The following is a 15380-nucleotide window of genomic DNA, read 5'->3' as shown; positions in this document are numbered from 1 at the left end:
TTGCTACTGTACAGAACTACTTGTAGTGAAACAAACAGATCACATTCTTAGGAGGTGGGGGTAGATCAAGAACCACCCAATTCTTTTTTAGATTATTTTATTTTTGCTCAGTTACAGCACCAAGATATATGGGCATTAAAAAGAAACCCAAATCATTTCATATAATTTAGCCATATAGTTTAATAGAATTACAAGCCTTTCCCAAGTTGCAATGTAGCTAAAAATGAAAATGAAAAACAAAACAAAAGAAAACAAAAAAACGAGCACATCAACCACAAGCAAGAGCTGCAGGGAATGGGTGTGCAGAGAATAGGTCACACACCCTGTGGGGCAGATCAGTGCATGGGTGAGGGTCTTCCCGTGGAGGGCTGAGGTAAACGGTGCTTAGCCAACTCCACGTCCATGTCTGAGAAGGTGAACATGTGATAACTGTGGTGCTGAAGGTTCTTGTAGGTGGTGTTGTCGAAGGACTCCGGCTCAGGTGGTGGGACAGGTTCTAAAGAAGATAGACAGATGAGAGCAAACTGAGATCATGCAGACTGAACAAAAAAAAAGAAATAATACAAATTTTACACCAATGTGCTAATTAACTATTTAAAATATTACTGTCTACACATGCAATTTTGGTAAAATGGTCAGCAACAGGAGCATGACAAAAAACCTCAACCAATTGGCTTTCTGCACCAGCAAAACTATTTGCACATTTGCTAAATGCATTATTAGATCAAGCATTAGGAACACAAATCAAAGGAAGTGAATGGAGAGACTTGTGGGGAAACAGCCTGTGGATACTGAAAAGAGAACCATGCACATTGCACTAGGTATCATATAAACGTCTTATTCCAACAGTGGTAACATGATTTACAATTAAATCTTGACAACAAAGAGTGGGACAAGATTATACTTCACATTCATAGCTCTTCAATCTGTGCTTAACACAATTTGAAAACTGGTAATCAAGTCTACTGGACAAAAGTACAACTTACTAAAAATTTAATTAATTGTGATAGTCAGCATCGAGCCCGTTAACTTGAGTCATATGTTTTGGTTTTGCCCTGCCCCAACTCTCTTTTGGCAGTCTATGTTCAATTGCTTTTCCTTTAGACTTACACATCAAACCTTGTCCCAAAGTTGCTCTAGTTGGTCTAACCCCTAACAATACTTCTGTGTCCACTGTACAAGCTGTTGTGCCTGCATTCTGCAACCTTTTAGTCTTATTGTATTCCAGTGGAAATTTTCCTCCACTCCTTCATTTGAACACTGGCTAAAAGATGTGGCCCTCTTCCTCTATTTAGTCAACACTAATTGAAGCCTTTGAATTTCTGCATACACACTACGTGTATATGTTTGCTCTTTTTTGTTACAACCTCTCTGCCCCACCTCCTTAATTTTTGGTGGGTTCTCGGGAGGTTAAGGGTGGGTTGTGTGTGTATGTATATATATATATATATATATATATATATATATATATATATATATATATATATATATATATATATATATATATATATATATATATACACACACACATCTTATTCCATACTACAGGTACAACTGCTCCAAATGACAAGAAACATAACATAGTAATAATAATAAAAAACAATATTCAAATACATACAAAAGTCATTTGGAACAGGGGATATATCTTGTGTAGCAGGCTTACACTGGTGCTCAACACATCCTTTAACTACATCTCAACTTGAAAGGAACATTTCATTGGAATATTCACACCTCAGCATTGTTTTACTGTTTTACTTTAGTCACTTTCTTTTGTCAATTACACTTCCCCCTATGGTCTCTAAGATCAAACTAAAAGGAGTGTGAATGGCCCACAGCTTCCTGTCTGGACAACGTAGAACTGCCAGCCTGTCTCACCTTGGCTTTACAGAATGAGTTTATCCATTTGGTTCTCAAATCAGCAATTTATGCAAATCAGATTCTAATACATGAAAACTAAATTTCATTAAATCAGTTTCATTAAAAAAAGGTTTGTCTATGAGCATTTTGATCATTATACTTTTGGGTGGTCATGCTTTTTTTTTTTTTTTTTTTACCAAAACAGATGTTTAGTTTTTCATGTTAAAATTGAAGACTATATTCGATATAATCGTCTAATGTAAAGTTGCATAGACTGATGAATAGTTTCCTTCATAAATCTGTATAAATCTACACAGAAACATTCAGACATTTGGTTAAAAAAAGTTTGGGCTCAATCAAAGTTTGGGGAAAATATGACTTCAGTGGATAAATGCCTACATTTACAATCATTCCTAGCTTACAGGCTTATAGTTAGATATAAGAGGAATGGTAAAATCAGCTTTAAAGCAGAATGAGAAGGAAACCCCCACCAACACCAACAATCTGGGATGTCTGACATTTGGGATGTCTGACACAGACTGATTGATAATCATTTTTAGCCACAAGTGGTAAAGGTTACTCTAAAATAAGCTTTTACATGAATATTATCACATTAATATGTTAAAAACAACAAACAAAAAAACCCAAAACAAAACAAAAACAAAAACAAAAAGCCTGAAAAAAACACACAACAAAATAAACACAACAAATATAAAATTAATACAGCAAACAACTCTTTATCGTGTAAAAAAGGAAGAAATGGAAACTAAATATTTGCAAAAGGTGTCCTTAGTTTGAAAGTGGAAAGTGCATGAACAGTCAGTCCTTTTACATTTTAAGTTATTTTCACATAGCTGGGAGTTTGTGTACATATTGGTTTATTCTGTGCCCTTTCAAGGTCCATAACAATCAACAGAACACCAATAACGGCGCCAACAATGCAAAAGGACTGTCAGACATAAGTGGCTTAACATTTGTACATACAGTGTTAACTGTGATAGCCTGTATGAATAGAGTGTTACTGAGATGCACTGAAAGGATTTGTTCCCAGCCAAGAATATATATTGAGACTTTATATATTGAGATTTCAATTCACTATTTTTGAGTGAATTGTTATTGATTTATTCAGGCAAAAGCAAAGTATCATTAAACACAATTATGATAAGAGGATAAGTGTATAGCGCAGGGAAAAGCACTGAATAAAGGATGAATAAAGGAGGCATTCATGCAAAGAGATTGGACTGCCTGAACATCCAGAGCCTGGAGTGCAGACATGCTTGAGACTGCTGATATGAAGAATGTGGTGTCAATTCAGACATTCAGTTCAATATGGAAATACCTTCTACAGGTTATTACTAGATATAAGCTAAGAAGAAATGTGCGTCTCTGTGGGTGGAGGGCTCCACAGAGGAGAGAAAAGGATTTAGATAATGTGGTGTGTACCCTCAGGTGCTGCTACCGCTTCAGGCTCGGCTGGGGCTTGTGCCTTGTCAGTAATTATGGGAGCAGAATCGATCAACTCGTCTGCGCGGGATGCTTCAGTACCGACTTTAGCCACAGCTTCAGCCACAGTTCCTGTCTGCAGGGCTGCTTCGATTTTGGCTTCAGATACCTCTGCTTTAGCAGAGTCTGGGAGGACGTCTGGTGTGGCTTTAAGATTAGCTTCAGGGCTTCGTTTAGTGACAGTCTGTGGCAGGTGGTCAGTTACTTTGGTACTAGCCTTTGGAGTTTCTTTCATTGCAGCACTGCCCTGGGAAGGTTCTAGAACAGGTTCAGCTTTGACTTCTGAAGTCTTCACCTGCACACCTGGTTCTTTTTTCCCAATAGCTGCTGAAGTATCAACTGACTCTTGGTGGGCCGCAGCTAAGGAAGCCTTAGTAATTTTCAATGCTCCTTTAGCAGATGCCTCAGGTGCTTTCCTCTTCATTGTGACAGACTCAGCAGTCACATGCTCATGGACAGCTTCAGTAGTCTTCACTGAAGGAGACTCTTTGCTAGTTGCTGTTGGCATTTTCTCCAATCCTGCTTTTTCTTCAGGCTGGACCACAGTTTCAGTAGTGTCTGTTTTCTCATCATCAGAATCAGAATCAGAATCAGAATCACTATCTGATTCACTAGAGGAGGTGGAGGTAGCTTCTTGATCCTTTGATGCTGCTGATCCGACTGCACTTGATACCGTCTCTTCTCCTCCAGTAGAACCTTTTGCAGTAGCTGTAGCTTGAGAAAATGATTCAGGTTGGCTAGTAAACACAGCCTCTCCCAGGGCTTCTGCAGCATCAGCACGCGTAGCCACTAGAGGATCATCTAAGGCAACACCTTTATTCACAATTCCTGGGGTGGAAAGTCTAGTGGGGAAGGCAACAGTGGTCTTGAAGGCTAGTGGAGCAGCCCTCTCGTCAGAGGCCTCTAAGGCTGAGAAAATGTAACAGGGATAAACAGGGTGAGACTGTTTTTAGGATTTAATGCAACCAAGAAACCTTGAACCCTGGAAGTAATACCCCTGCCAACACCAATGTCAAAAGCAAAAATTGATCACTCACCTTTCAGATATTATCTGACTTAAAACAAACCCTGTGGAAGCCAGACTGTAGTGATAGTTACATTTCATTTTAAAAATGTATCAGCACTGATTACAGCATTTATGAAAAAGTCATTTGTAATGTGGTCCTGAAAAGTCAACAGTATTAATAAAGCAATGAAATGTTGCTGGTCTTGGTCAGTGACCTAAAGATGCTGTTTAGGAAGGAGCTAAATATCATTAATATATTACATTTTTGGATGTGTAGCATGTAGCCTTTGATTCTGAAATAAATGGAGCCACATATTAGGGGAGTAATGGGACACATATTCGTCCCGGACTGTCATAGTATGCATGTTATGGTTCGGTGCATGCAGTTATACATTTCAGAAGCGGGGTTCTATCTGAAACCTTAAGCTGCAAACCATTAGCAAATTGCCCATATGCCATGCTAAGCACAGGAAAGTAGAAGACCCACCTGTGTCTTTCAAATCAGCCATGTGGAAATATTTCAGGTTACCAGTGAATTAAGACAGCGAGTGGTGCATGAGGATGGTGTGTGAGCTTTTGGTAACTTATGCATGTACTTAGGCTATACTAGCTACCTTGGGGAATGACGACTTTACAACACTAAGTGGAACAAACTCTAATTACATTACTGTCTGTTCAGAAACCTAGACCTATGCATTTGGGGTTTTTTGTTGTTTTTTCCTGTTGTGCAGAACTCAAATGATGTCCAAACTGAGCTGTGAACTGAACCGTGACATCTGTGTACCGTTACACTCCTATTTGCCATGTATGAAATGTCTTACATGCATTTATTTACAGCAGCTCAAGCCAAGTATTAAAATGCACAAGTCATCAATGGACATCATGGACAAATGTATCATTCCATGACATGTACACCATATTCACTTCACTTCTGTTCTATACTAAAAGGTAATTCAACTATTTAAATGCACTCTAGAATTGTAAACCAATACCCACACTCATCCAAACATTCCATGTAAGTGCAAGATAAGTGAATTAAGTACATGACAAAATGAAAAACGTTTTAAAGCCTGTTTAAATCATGGTCAATACACTCAACTGCAGCAGAGCTCTGAGGAGAACAGAAGCATGTGCTTACTCTTACTTGCAGCCTTTGTTTTCTTTGCTGGTTTCTTCTTGTCCTCAGCTTTAATGCAGAACGCTGCAGTAAATGGCATCCTCAGAGTGCCCCAGCTCCCCTGCTGGAGACACTGGAAAAAGGACAGAAAGGCGTAGTTCCAGGTTAGGGGCTATCAGGACTGTGGAATACCTAAGGTTGCTACCTGTACTGTTTTCACACAAACAGCCTTTTTTAGGCTTTATGTCCAAGTGTCTGGGTGGTGGGTTAACAAGTAACACAATGATATTAGTCTGTTTATTTGTCACTCCTCAGTTCTCCATCTCACTGTCAATTTTAGTCCAATCAAATCAGAAGGAAAAGTCAAATACAAGGTGGTGAATATAATGGAAATTGGTTTTGTCTTATTGAAAAGGTGACAACCCTAGGAATAATTGCAGCCCAGAAGACCTCCAAATGAGAGGGCCTCCAATGGAAGAAGCAACATTACAAATGCTTCACTGTTTGTTGCTGTTTTAGGCATAGTTTTTTCCACATTATTTATTGCCATTTAGCAGCAGTGGGGCAACAGAGGTCCTCTCGTTAGCATCAGCTGATAATTATATAAGATTATTTCAACACCTGCATGACTTCCTGTTTTTGGCAGCATTTAACTTGCCCAGCACAAAAACAAAGTAATATAAAAGGACGTGCGACACATAACGCTAACTGACATACATACATTTGCATTGGGCCAATAACAATGCATTTACAGTAATAAAGTCCCATTGGGATATAAAGTTACCTTTTAATTATTATTATTATTATTATTATTATTATTATTACAAGAACAATAATAAAGAGAAGTAGGTCTTTAAAAAAACTCATTTATATATGTAAAAACAGACAGGAAGATTAATCTCACTAAAATACCCACACTGGCCACACTAATCATTTCATATTGGATGTCATCTTAAATCTGACACAGGTGGATGGGTACATTTCCACGACCATTAAAGTAGCGCTGTTTAGTAGCGTGAGTTGCTAAGTCTTGTTAGAGTTACGTTTAAATAATGTCATTTAGGTAGCTAGCTATGTTATTATTAGTGAGCATTCGGAATTAGCTGGCGATAACATAACGCTAGCTAGTTAACTGTTCAAAATAAGTAGAAAGAGTTCAATCTCGTTAGTCTAGTGAGAAGCTAGTGAGGGCGTCTGGTTAAGCGGTTATTAACAAGGACACAGGTCTACCGCTAACAGCTACAGCTATTCAAAGTTTAACGATAAACATCAGCCGAGGAATGGGCGACTGAAGCTGACGTTGTACATTGTTTCTTTAAATAACTCTTGGTTACATTATAAACCGTTCATTTTACCTTGAGCGACCCAAGTCGTCCTAGCCTAAAGAGGGAGGTTGCCATGTTTGTAGTGTCGCTGGTATAAGACGTACCTACAGAAACTGAAGCTCAAATACGATATTCCAGGCAGCGAAATAGAGACGTGTGCAGAAGCGCGACTATATCGTCCCCTAGAGTTCAAACGGTTAAAAGCCTTACTGTAGCTTACAGTATGGAGACATACTGTACCTTACTTCACGATTCCCATACGCCCAGTTATCTATGTTTATCAGCTTAAGAGTTTCTTTATCAAACTGGCTAAATGAAGGAAGGAAGGAAGGACGGAACTTTAATTGCAACATCAGATGACTATTTCAGAGCATTTTTTTATTTTGTTCTCCAAACGTTTCACACCTCACTGCCAACAATTAGTGGACAAAAGCACACCTTATTTCATAGTTAAGGAAAGAGCCTTCCCATAAATGTGCAATTAATATATTTATATTTATACTAGTTGTATTCCAGCCAATGATTAAAAAAGCTCATTAAAACAAAAGAGGCCGACTGGGATAAAATACAAAGTGTTTATTATTCTGAAAACACACATTAGGACGATACTGGGAACAGTTTGTTTACTTGGTAGACACTTCATCCGGTTTGGGCTCTGCAATACACAAAAATAGTTGTAGTCAAAGCCTTGCTTTAGAGATACTGGACTTGCTAATAAAGCTCATTTAGGTTTTATGTTCTCCTGTATGTTCTCACTTTGTACTTTTATGTCCTCTATTTAACTGGGTCCTCTGTCAGTGCATTTTGACCATATATGAAGTATTAAGATAATATGAGTGTTAAAGACCCTGCATACTTTATTATCTCTAGATATTGTAAATTAAATTTTTACAAAACTGAACAAAGCTACTGACAATTTGGTACTTTTACCTAAGGTAGACCCAATGAGTAGAATGTAACTGGGCATTAAATGCAGATACACATTTAAGAATAAATGTAAAGAAAATTGTAGTGGTTGCCAATATTTATTTGTTTGTTTGTTTTTTGGAGTAGAAGCTGCATTACATTTCCTAGCTCTGCATCTTTTGTTTTTAATATATAAAAATGTCTACATATTTATTGTCATCAAATGTTTACACAAATAAATATAAGCAACATAATTAACACTACACTAAATTACATTGAAATGTTCAACATTATATATATATATCTATAAAAGGTTTAGAATGCTCTTTAGAATAGTCACTGATTACTCACGAGGATATTCAAACTCTGGGAAGCAAGTCAGGTCACCACCTCCATATAACCGCTGCAGTTTGGCGATTTCATCAGCCAGTGACTTGTGGTACTGAGGACCTGCATCAACTATGCCACCAGTAGCCCTGATAGTACAAGAGGAAATAATTAGAGATACCCAAACTGACCTTTTGTCCATTGTCCAAAAGTCAATATCAAACAAAAAAGGAAAGGGTCAATTATTACATTATTTTTTAAACATTTACGATAATGTAAAGTGAGTAAAATGAAGTATTTATGTAAACTGTCACCACCTAAGAGAAAAGAGTAAAAGAGTGAGTGAGAGAGACTCTGTCTGTGTCTGTCTGTCTGTCTGTCTGTCTGTCTCTGTGTGTGTGTGTGTGTGTGTGTGTGTGTGTGTGTGTGTGTGTGTGTGTGTGTGTGTGTGTGTGTGTGTGTGTGTGTGTGTGTGTGTGTGTGTGTATTGACATAAAGCGTACTTGCTCTTTAAGGAGTAATCACGGATTGCATTCAAGAAGAGTTTCTGAATAGGATCCAGGCCAGCTGGCAGTGAAAGAGAAAACCAGATATGATTCATTCATAGATGGTTTCAAGATCCTTCTCTTACATTTCAAACATGTTTCAAAAAGGATTAAACAAATCTAGACACCCCAAAGAACTTTCTAGAGAGCCAAAGGACACAGTAAGGACCTAGTGCCTAAATCCCCAAAGGCTGCACATCTAAACTGTTAGGAAACATGAGTAGATTAATCATCAAACACCTTGCAATGATTTTCACGTTGTGGAGCTTTTGGAGAATCATGGCCAATTAATTCTGTAAACATAAGAGACGCCTACACTAAAAACAATAACAGTACTAACAACAAAAGTGCAAAGTAGCTTGAGAACAGCAAACACCGGTCACCTTAGCAATGTAATCTCGATTTCACACAAGCTGTCATATTCAATTATTGCTTTGCAGTTACATTTTTTCTTTCCCACCTGTTTCAATTGAACATAATCTGCATTTCACACACAGCCACACAAGTGCACCCGTAGACCTGCTGCGAGTAAGGATCGTCACATTTGCAAAGGAGGGGGAGAAACTGCACACATTTGTATGTTCATATTTCTCCATACACACCCCCATACAGAGGAAGAGATGTTAAATTACTGGTTATTGAGAACATGCAATGCCCGGAGAAGAAGAGTCAGGCTGCAACACAGAGTTATTGAGAGAGAGTGAAAAGAAGAAAGGGGAAGAGTATGACGTCATATCCAAAAAGAAACAAACAAACAACCCAAAAACATAAAAACAAACACCTTTAATATCATACTCAGACTGTAGCATTCATCTCAAGATAAGACTACGTGCTGTACTTTGATAAGACACAACAAAGGGTGTCATCAGTGTAACCATAACCATCATTTGAACATTAGTTTTAAAAGAGAAGCAACACTGGAGAGCGGACGCAAAGGTGGGGAAACGAAAGCCACGCAGCAGAGTAGAAAAAGAGCCCAGGCCCAAACACGGAAAGGAAGAGACTGCAGGCGAGCGCGAAGAGTACTGAGGGCCATATAACGCCGTCCACAAACCAGTGGGATCCAGCGGACTAAAAGAAGTACATAAAACTACAGCAGAGAACAGAAGAGTGCACACTACAGATCCAACAGAAGTGAGTGAACAGTGAAGAGGAGCATGTGACTGGGACGGCAAAGGGGGCACTGTTGAGTCAAGCCAGGACAAGGACAGACGCACCTCACACTGTTGGGAAAATCTCAAATACATTGCGCTATAAATCCATTTTTGGACTCCCATATGTTGTATAGCTTTATTTAATTTATGACCTCTGAACTCAGGGACAAACTCAGGGTCTTGTGTCCATGTTATAGTTTAAATTGTGAGCACAAACCAATTGAGTCTGCATGGCTGCTGTGATGAGAAATATGGTAGCAGTAATTAAAAGCAAGTAAAAAAATCCCTAAGGAATGTTATATGTCATTTATATGCAAATGAAAACAATGTTATGACAAGCTAAACAAAATTGTGAAACCCTACTATTTATATTTAGAAAAACAAACTAGGAGAGGAAAAAAGAAGGGAAAAAAAGACAACATTTTAGAAAATCCCAATAGATCGAGAAGGGGTGAAGAAGGAAGCTGTTATATATACCCTCAGGCGTTTCCACAACTTCAATAGGAACTTCTGCAGCATCTGTGATCACGGCAAGGTCTATTAATTCCTCTGCAGGGGATGTTTCTGACACAACCCCTTCAGTAGCTTCATCCTGACCTGCCTGTCCAATAACTTCAGATACAGCTTCCACAACTGCTTCCATTACCTCAGCAACAGCTTCAGTAGGGACAGCTTCAGCAATGACTTCAGCTACTGTTTCAGCAGCAGCTACTATGACGGCTTCAATGGCAGCCTCTGCAGCTGGAGCAGCTTCAGGCTCTTGGTCAAGTGGCACTTCAATTGTAGCTTCAGAGGCAAGTTGTACAGGGGCAGTTTCAGTTCTAACTTCTGGGGCAACATCTGTAGGGGCTGCTTCAAGGTCTGGTTTTGCAGAAGTTTCAGGAGCTAGTTCTGCAGAAGCTTTGTGGGGCGGTTCCGCAGAAGCTTCATGGGCTGGTTCCACAGAAGCTTCGTGGGGCGGTTCCGCAGAAGCTTCAGGGGGCGGTTCCACAGAAGCTTTGTGGGCTGGTTCCACAGAAGCTTTGGGGGCTGGTTCCACAGAAGCTTCAGGGACTGGTTCCACAGAAGCTGTAGGGACTGGTTCCACAGAAGCTTCAGGGACTGGTTCTGCAGAAACTTCAGGGGGTGGTTCTGCAAAAGCTTCAGGAGCCGATTCTGCCAAAGGCTCCGGTGCAGGTGTCAATGCTTCTACAGCTGGGACATCTGAGGCAACAGCTTCAACGGCAGGGGCAACATCTTCAGGCTCAGGTGCAGTTGCTTCCACAGTCTGTGTGGCCTCTTTTGCAAGACCTTTGGTAGTTTCGGCCACTTCAGCAACCAGAGAAACAGTGTCAGCAGCAGTGGTATCAGCTTCAGCAATGGAAGCAGCAGTTTCAGTAAGAGTTGAAGCTTCAGTATCAGTGGAGGTGACTTCTGAAGCAGCTTTGGCTATGGTCGTGGTTTCAGGATCAGGAACGGGTCCAATGGTGGGAGCAGCTTCAGATACAATGCCATCAGATTCGCTAACAGCAGCACGGGCAGCTTTAGCCACAGAGGATGCAACTTCTGGTACAGCTTTAACAAACCGCGTGGTTTCAGCCATCGGTGCATCGTCTGCTACTTCTGTAAAAAGTGTGGCAGCTTTGGTTGCTACAGGAATGGCTTCAGCTGTGAGAGAAGCTTCAATGACAGGTGCAATGCTAGAGACTTCAACAACAGATGCAACATTAACTACAGGGGTAGCAGATACTGCAGCATGCATCGCAGCATCATGGAAGTCAATCTCAGGTATGGGGACTATAACAGCTTCAGCCACAGATGGAAACTGTCCCACTGCTGACTCAACTGGCTTAGCATCTACAGACACAGGTCCATGGATGGCAGTAGCAGGCTTGGCTTCTGCAGGAGTGACGGCAGCAGCATGTGCAGCTCCAGCGTACTCCTTGGGCAATTCCACAAAGGATTTATGTTGCACAATATTTTCTATATCAATGTATGTTTTTGCAGTAAACCTTGCTGTGATGGAAGGGAAATTAATATACAGAATTATTATTATTTTATTCACATCTTACATTGTCTGACCCAATTCAGCCACTGGAAACTACAGGATGCAAGCAACTTATCCAGTATGGCCAGTATAGTTTTCAGAATAACATTCCAAGTGTTAGTACATATTTGCACTAGCCAAGAGGGTTTATTATGAAAGAGGAGTAATGGAGTATGGATGCTTAGTGCATTCTGGAATGGTGACTGAAAGTGATTAGTAGCCTTCACGAGACTGAGTGCGGCACCAGCAAATAGCAATGGCTAAACTTAGTCAATCAAAAAAAATCACAAAAGTATCAGAAAAGTTGCTTAATTTCTAGCCATGTAACTTATTCATCCTGCCATCTCCAGGCCTACTTAAAGAGCCAAAATGCTTTTATTCTGTAAATATATGCAGTGTTGATGACTGAGACCTATTCTTGCTAGCTAAAGTGAGACAGAGAAGTCTTTTCAGGCAAATGACCTTTGAAATGATCAGATAATGTAGCTTAAAGTCAGAGCAGGAAGTGCCAAAATATGTACAATATTACGGTTGTTGGAGCAGCACAATATAGCATTTTTCATTGTTATAGCATATCTTTCCTTTGTAATACCAAATTAGTAGGCAAACAAGCCCACAAACAAATGACAGAATTTCTTATTGTGATTTATGACCATCTTGCAAATGTCCATATGAATGTTTTATGTAGGTCTGCACTAAAATTTCTGGACATTAGGATAAAACTGCTGGGGCTATTTATAAATTGGGTTTGGGATTTTGAACATTATTGAAAGAGCCTTTAAAAACCATATTGCAGGTGGGTATACACAGAACAGCATTCACTCTGGACTGTTGGTCAGTGCACAATAATCATGCACAGCAACTGAGTGTCTTATTTCTTACTTTACTTCCAAGTATGACAGTGTGTAGGTGGCTCCTGTGCTGCACAGCCTTTTATACCTACAAGCTGCACTTGACTAAGTTAAAACAACAGATTGATTATTAATGCATTCCTCTAATTGTAGCCGGCAATTGTAGAAACTTGTAATTATCTGCTGAAATTCTTAAATTGGGCCAATATCATTTTAACAATCATTAGAATCTTTTAATTACTCTCAATGAATAATACATAGGCTGCTAATATATTATAATAAATATAAAACTACTTTTGCTAATAATAATTTTGGTCAAAATTGTAAATTGGTACTCTCGCATGAGGGGTACACAATGTAATACATTTCAAGGCATATTGTAATTACAATATGTGTAAATGTAAATCTCAGCCTAGTGTTTGTGTCCATAATGCACAGCCCAACTGCTTACATTACGCTCAGCATACACATCCTGTTGTTTAATGCCTGCCTTCTTAATAAAGGTTACCTGTGTGGAACCTGTTTAAAAACATACCCCTCAAAGGTTCAAAGGTCATCTGCCATAAGAACTTCCATTTGAAAATTCAAATATGAAAGATCTATTCATTAGAAAATTGCATAGTAATCAAGAATGCTCGAAACACCCATGCACTGTTGTGCGAAAAACATATTTCCATCACCTGGACAGAGGAAACACCCCTTTTTCTGTTTTCTAACATAACAAACTGAATATTTAAGTGACTGGGTTATGTGTCATCTGAGGAAAATGTAAATTGGTATTAGAGTTGTACAGTCAGTACAGAGGATTTTAAAACCTATACAGAGGTTAATTTTTTTGATGGTTCTTATTTCCATCATGGATTCTTTCTCCAGCGTTCTATAAGCTCCAATGCTCTGTACACACCAGGGTTCTATAAGCTCCAGTGATCTGTACACACCAGGGTTCTATAAGCACTGGTGCTCTGTACACACTGAGGTCTATAAGCTCCAGTGCTCTGTACACACCAGGGTTCTATAAGCTCCATCACTCTGCAAGAACCAGCATTTTTAGTCTTCTACTGTGGTTCATCCAGCCCTTTCTAAGTTGGCTCAGGTGTGCTGTGGTGGAAAATATTGCAGGGTAGCTGAGGAGCCTTACTGTACAGCATGTTTATTTTAACTTAATTCAATCAAGTCAAATCTTGTGCAACTCAAAATTAGCTGGTTGGATTTAAGCAGTATATATGTTTTTATCACACAGTAACCCAATTCAGTGAATTTATCTTTTAACTTGAAGCAATGGAACTTATCCAAAGATAACTATTACAGATGTTGAGACAATACCTCTACATATGTTATTTGTACCAGTTATAATTATAATATAACATTTAATATAATCTGCCAGTTATAATCGCAGGTACCACTCTTTGAACACGAGCTATGAGCTGAACATTTTTCTTATAATACCTGCAATCAAAAAATACCACGCCAACCACGAACCAACAACAAGCAAACAAAAAACTTTTTGGATCCTGGCACTTGCCTTTGCTGGACTTTTTGGACTTCTTGCCATCCCCAGAGTTTGAACTGAAAGTGACTGCTGAAGCTCTTAGTGCTGTGCAGTTCTCCACGCTCAGGGCCTAATGAAAAGCAAACTCACTCTGTAAGTAATTGGAAAGTCGGAGGTTAAACTACTGCTGTGCAAGAATTTGCAAGAATGTATCTATCAGACGAACTGCACAAGAAATACAGACGTTTTTAATGCAAGACCCACTTTAGGATACCAAAATAAATTTGACAAACCACAATACCATAAAATAAATTTGCCTGAATGCATATGAATATATGCATCATTATAACTGCTATTACACACAGCACATTTCTGCGCTGCATATGATTATTTTGTCAGATTTTCCAAGTCAAGCGGGGTGCATTTGTTAGCAGCTATAATGCGCTATAACGCCTTTTACAAACACACTAGTTTCACATAAAACAAGTTAAAATTGACGATCTGTTACCTTTAATGATCTAAGTCGTCCTGTTCTGAGCAAGGAGGCTGCCATCTTTGGGGTTTAAAATCTATTCCAACGCAAACGACAAATAAAATGTGCAAATTTTAACATGGCAAAACTTGGATGTTTATAAAATTAGGATCTTTTTCAGCTAAAATATTATATATTATCCCACTTATAGAGCAGACGTACTCGACCACAGGTCACACCTATCCTCCATACAGAGAACCGCCCAAAAGCAACAAGTAAAGTTTATATATTTAAATATTCAATATTGCATACGATCCTGTCCTACAGCTGATCGTACATTCACTACCGGCAGTGTGATCGTCAGTAGCAGCTCGAAACTTACTGCCTTCAGCAAAACTAAGGAAGGTCTCCCAAAACGAGGAGAGGGTACGTCAAATTTGGACAAAGACTGCAAACAGCAAAACAGCCAGGTGACAAGTACACATAATCCTCCCAAAGGAGAGAGGCTCCAAACGCGCAAGCAATGTTGTTCCACACACACACGCGCAAAACACACACGCGCGCACACACACACACACGCCTCCGTCAGCGGGACAGAGGAACGCCCCCTCTCCTGCTTCTTTGCTAAAACAGGCGGAAATTAATCACAAAACTCATCAGTACTGATTATTAATGAACGTTTTTACAATCTTTGCAAATTTCTTTATAAACAATAAAACGCATGATAATCTTTGCGCTAGTGATAGGCTAATTATCATAATGTTCGGGACTCGGGTATGTTCGAGCGCTACAAGTCGGCGAG

General features: G+C 39.3%; 3 protein-coding genes across 5 annotated transcripts; all 3 read right to left on the bottom strand.

Annotated features, from left to right (window-relative positions):
• Positions 1-80: 80 nt before the first annotated feature.
• ndufv3 (NADH:ubiquinone oxidoreductase subunit V3) lies at positions 81-6995 on the bottom strand. 2 transcript variants are annotated; one of them, XM_027030841.3, is made up of 4 exons: positions 6839-6995; positions 5505-5616; positions 3301-4269; positions 81-496 (listed from the first exon to the last, which is right to left on the bottom strand). In XM_027030841.3, the coding sequence occupies exons 1-4, from the start codon at positions 6881-6883 to the stop codon at positions 336-338; spliced, it is 1287 nt and encodes a 428-aa protein (XP_026886642.3). In that variant the 5' UTR covers positions 6884-6995; the 3' UTR covers positions 81-335. The 2 variants fall into 2 exon arrangements, with proteins under 2 accessions (XP_026886642.3, XP_026886644.3); XM_027030843.3 differs by having other exon boundaries at positions 5511-5616.
• Positions 6996-7364: 369 nt separating this feature from the next.
• si:ch211-140m22.7 (ATP synthase peripheral stalk subunit F6, mitochondrial) lies at positions 7365-15314 on the bottom strand. 2 transcript variants are annotated; one of them, XM_035523561.2, is made up of 6 exons: positions 14961-15314; positions 14615-14675; positions 14140-14236; positions 8545-8608; positions 8066-8190; positions 7365-7463 (listed from the first exon to the last, which is right to left on the bottom strand). In XM_035523561.2, the coding sequence occupies exons 2-6, from the start codon at positions 14657-14659 to the stop codon at positions 7432-7434; spliced, it is 363 nt and encodes a 120-aa protein (XP_035379454.2). In that variant the 5' UTR covers positions 14660-14675; positions 14961-15314; the 3' UTR covers positions 7365-7431. The 2 variants fall into 2 exon arrangements, with proteins under 2 accessions (XP_035379454.2, XP_035379455.2); XM_035523562.2 differs by lacking the exon at positions 14961-15314 and adding an exon at positions 14801-14917.
• LOC145657572 (uncharacterized) lies at positions 8615-11597 on the bottom strand. Its single transcript, XM_081713465.1, has one exon. The coding sequence runs from the start codon at positions 11479-11481 to the stop codon at positions 10126-10128; it is 1356 nt and encodes a 451-aa protein (XP_081569591.1). The 5' UTR covers positions 11482-11597; the 3' UTR covers positions 8615-10125.
• Positions 15315-15380: the final 66 nt, after the last annotated feature.

The sequence above is a fragment of the Electrophorus electricus genome, chromosome 4, assembly GCF_041902795.1.
Source record: "Electrophorus electricus isolate QZ-2024a chromosome 4, ASM4190279v1, whole genome shotgun sequence".
Taxonomy (NCBI): domain Eukaryota; kingdom Metazoa; phylum Chordata; class Actinopteri; order Gymnotiformes; family Gymnotidae; genus Electrophorus; species Electrophorus electricus.
Note: the sequence above shows the minus strand (reverse complement) of the source record. Positions and strands in the feature narration are given on the sequence as shown.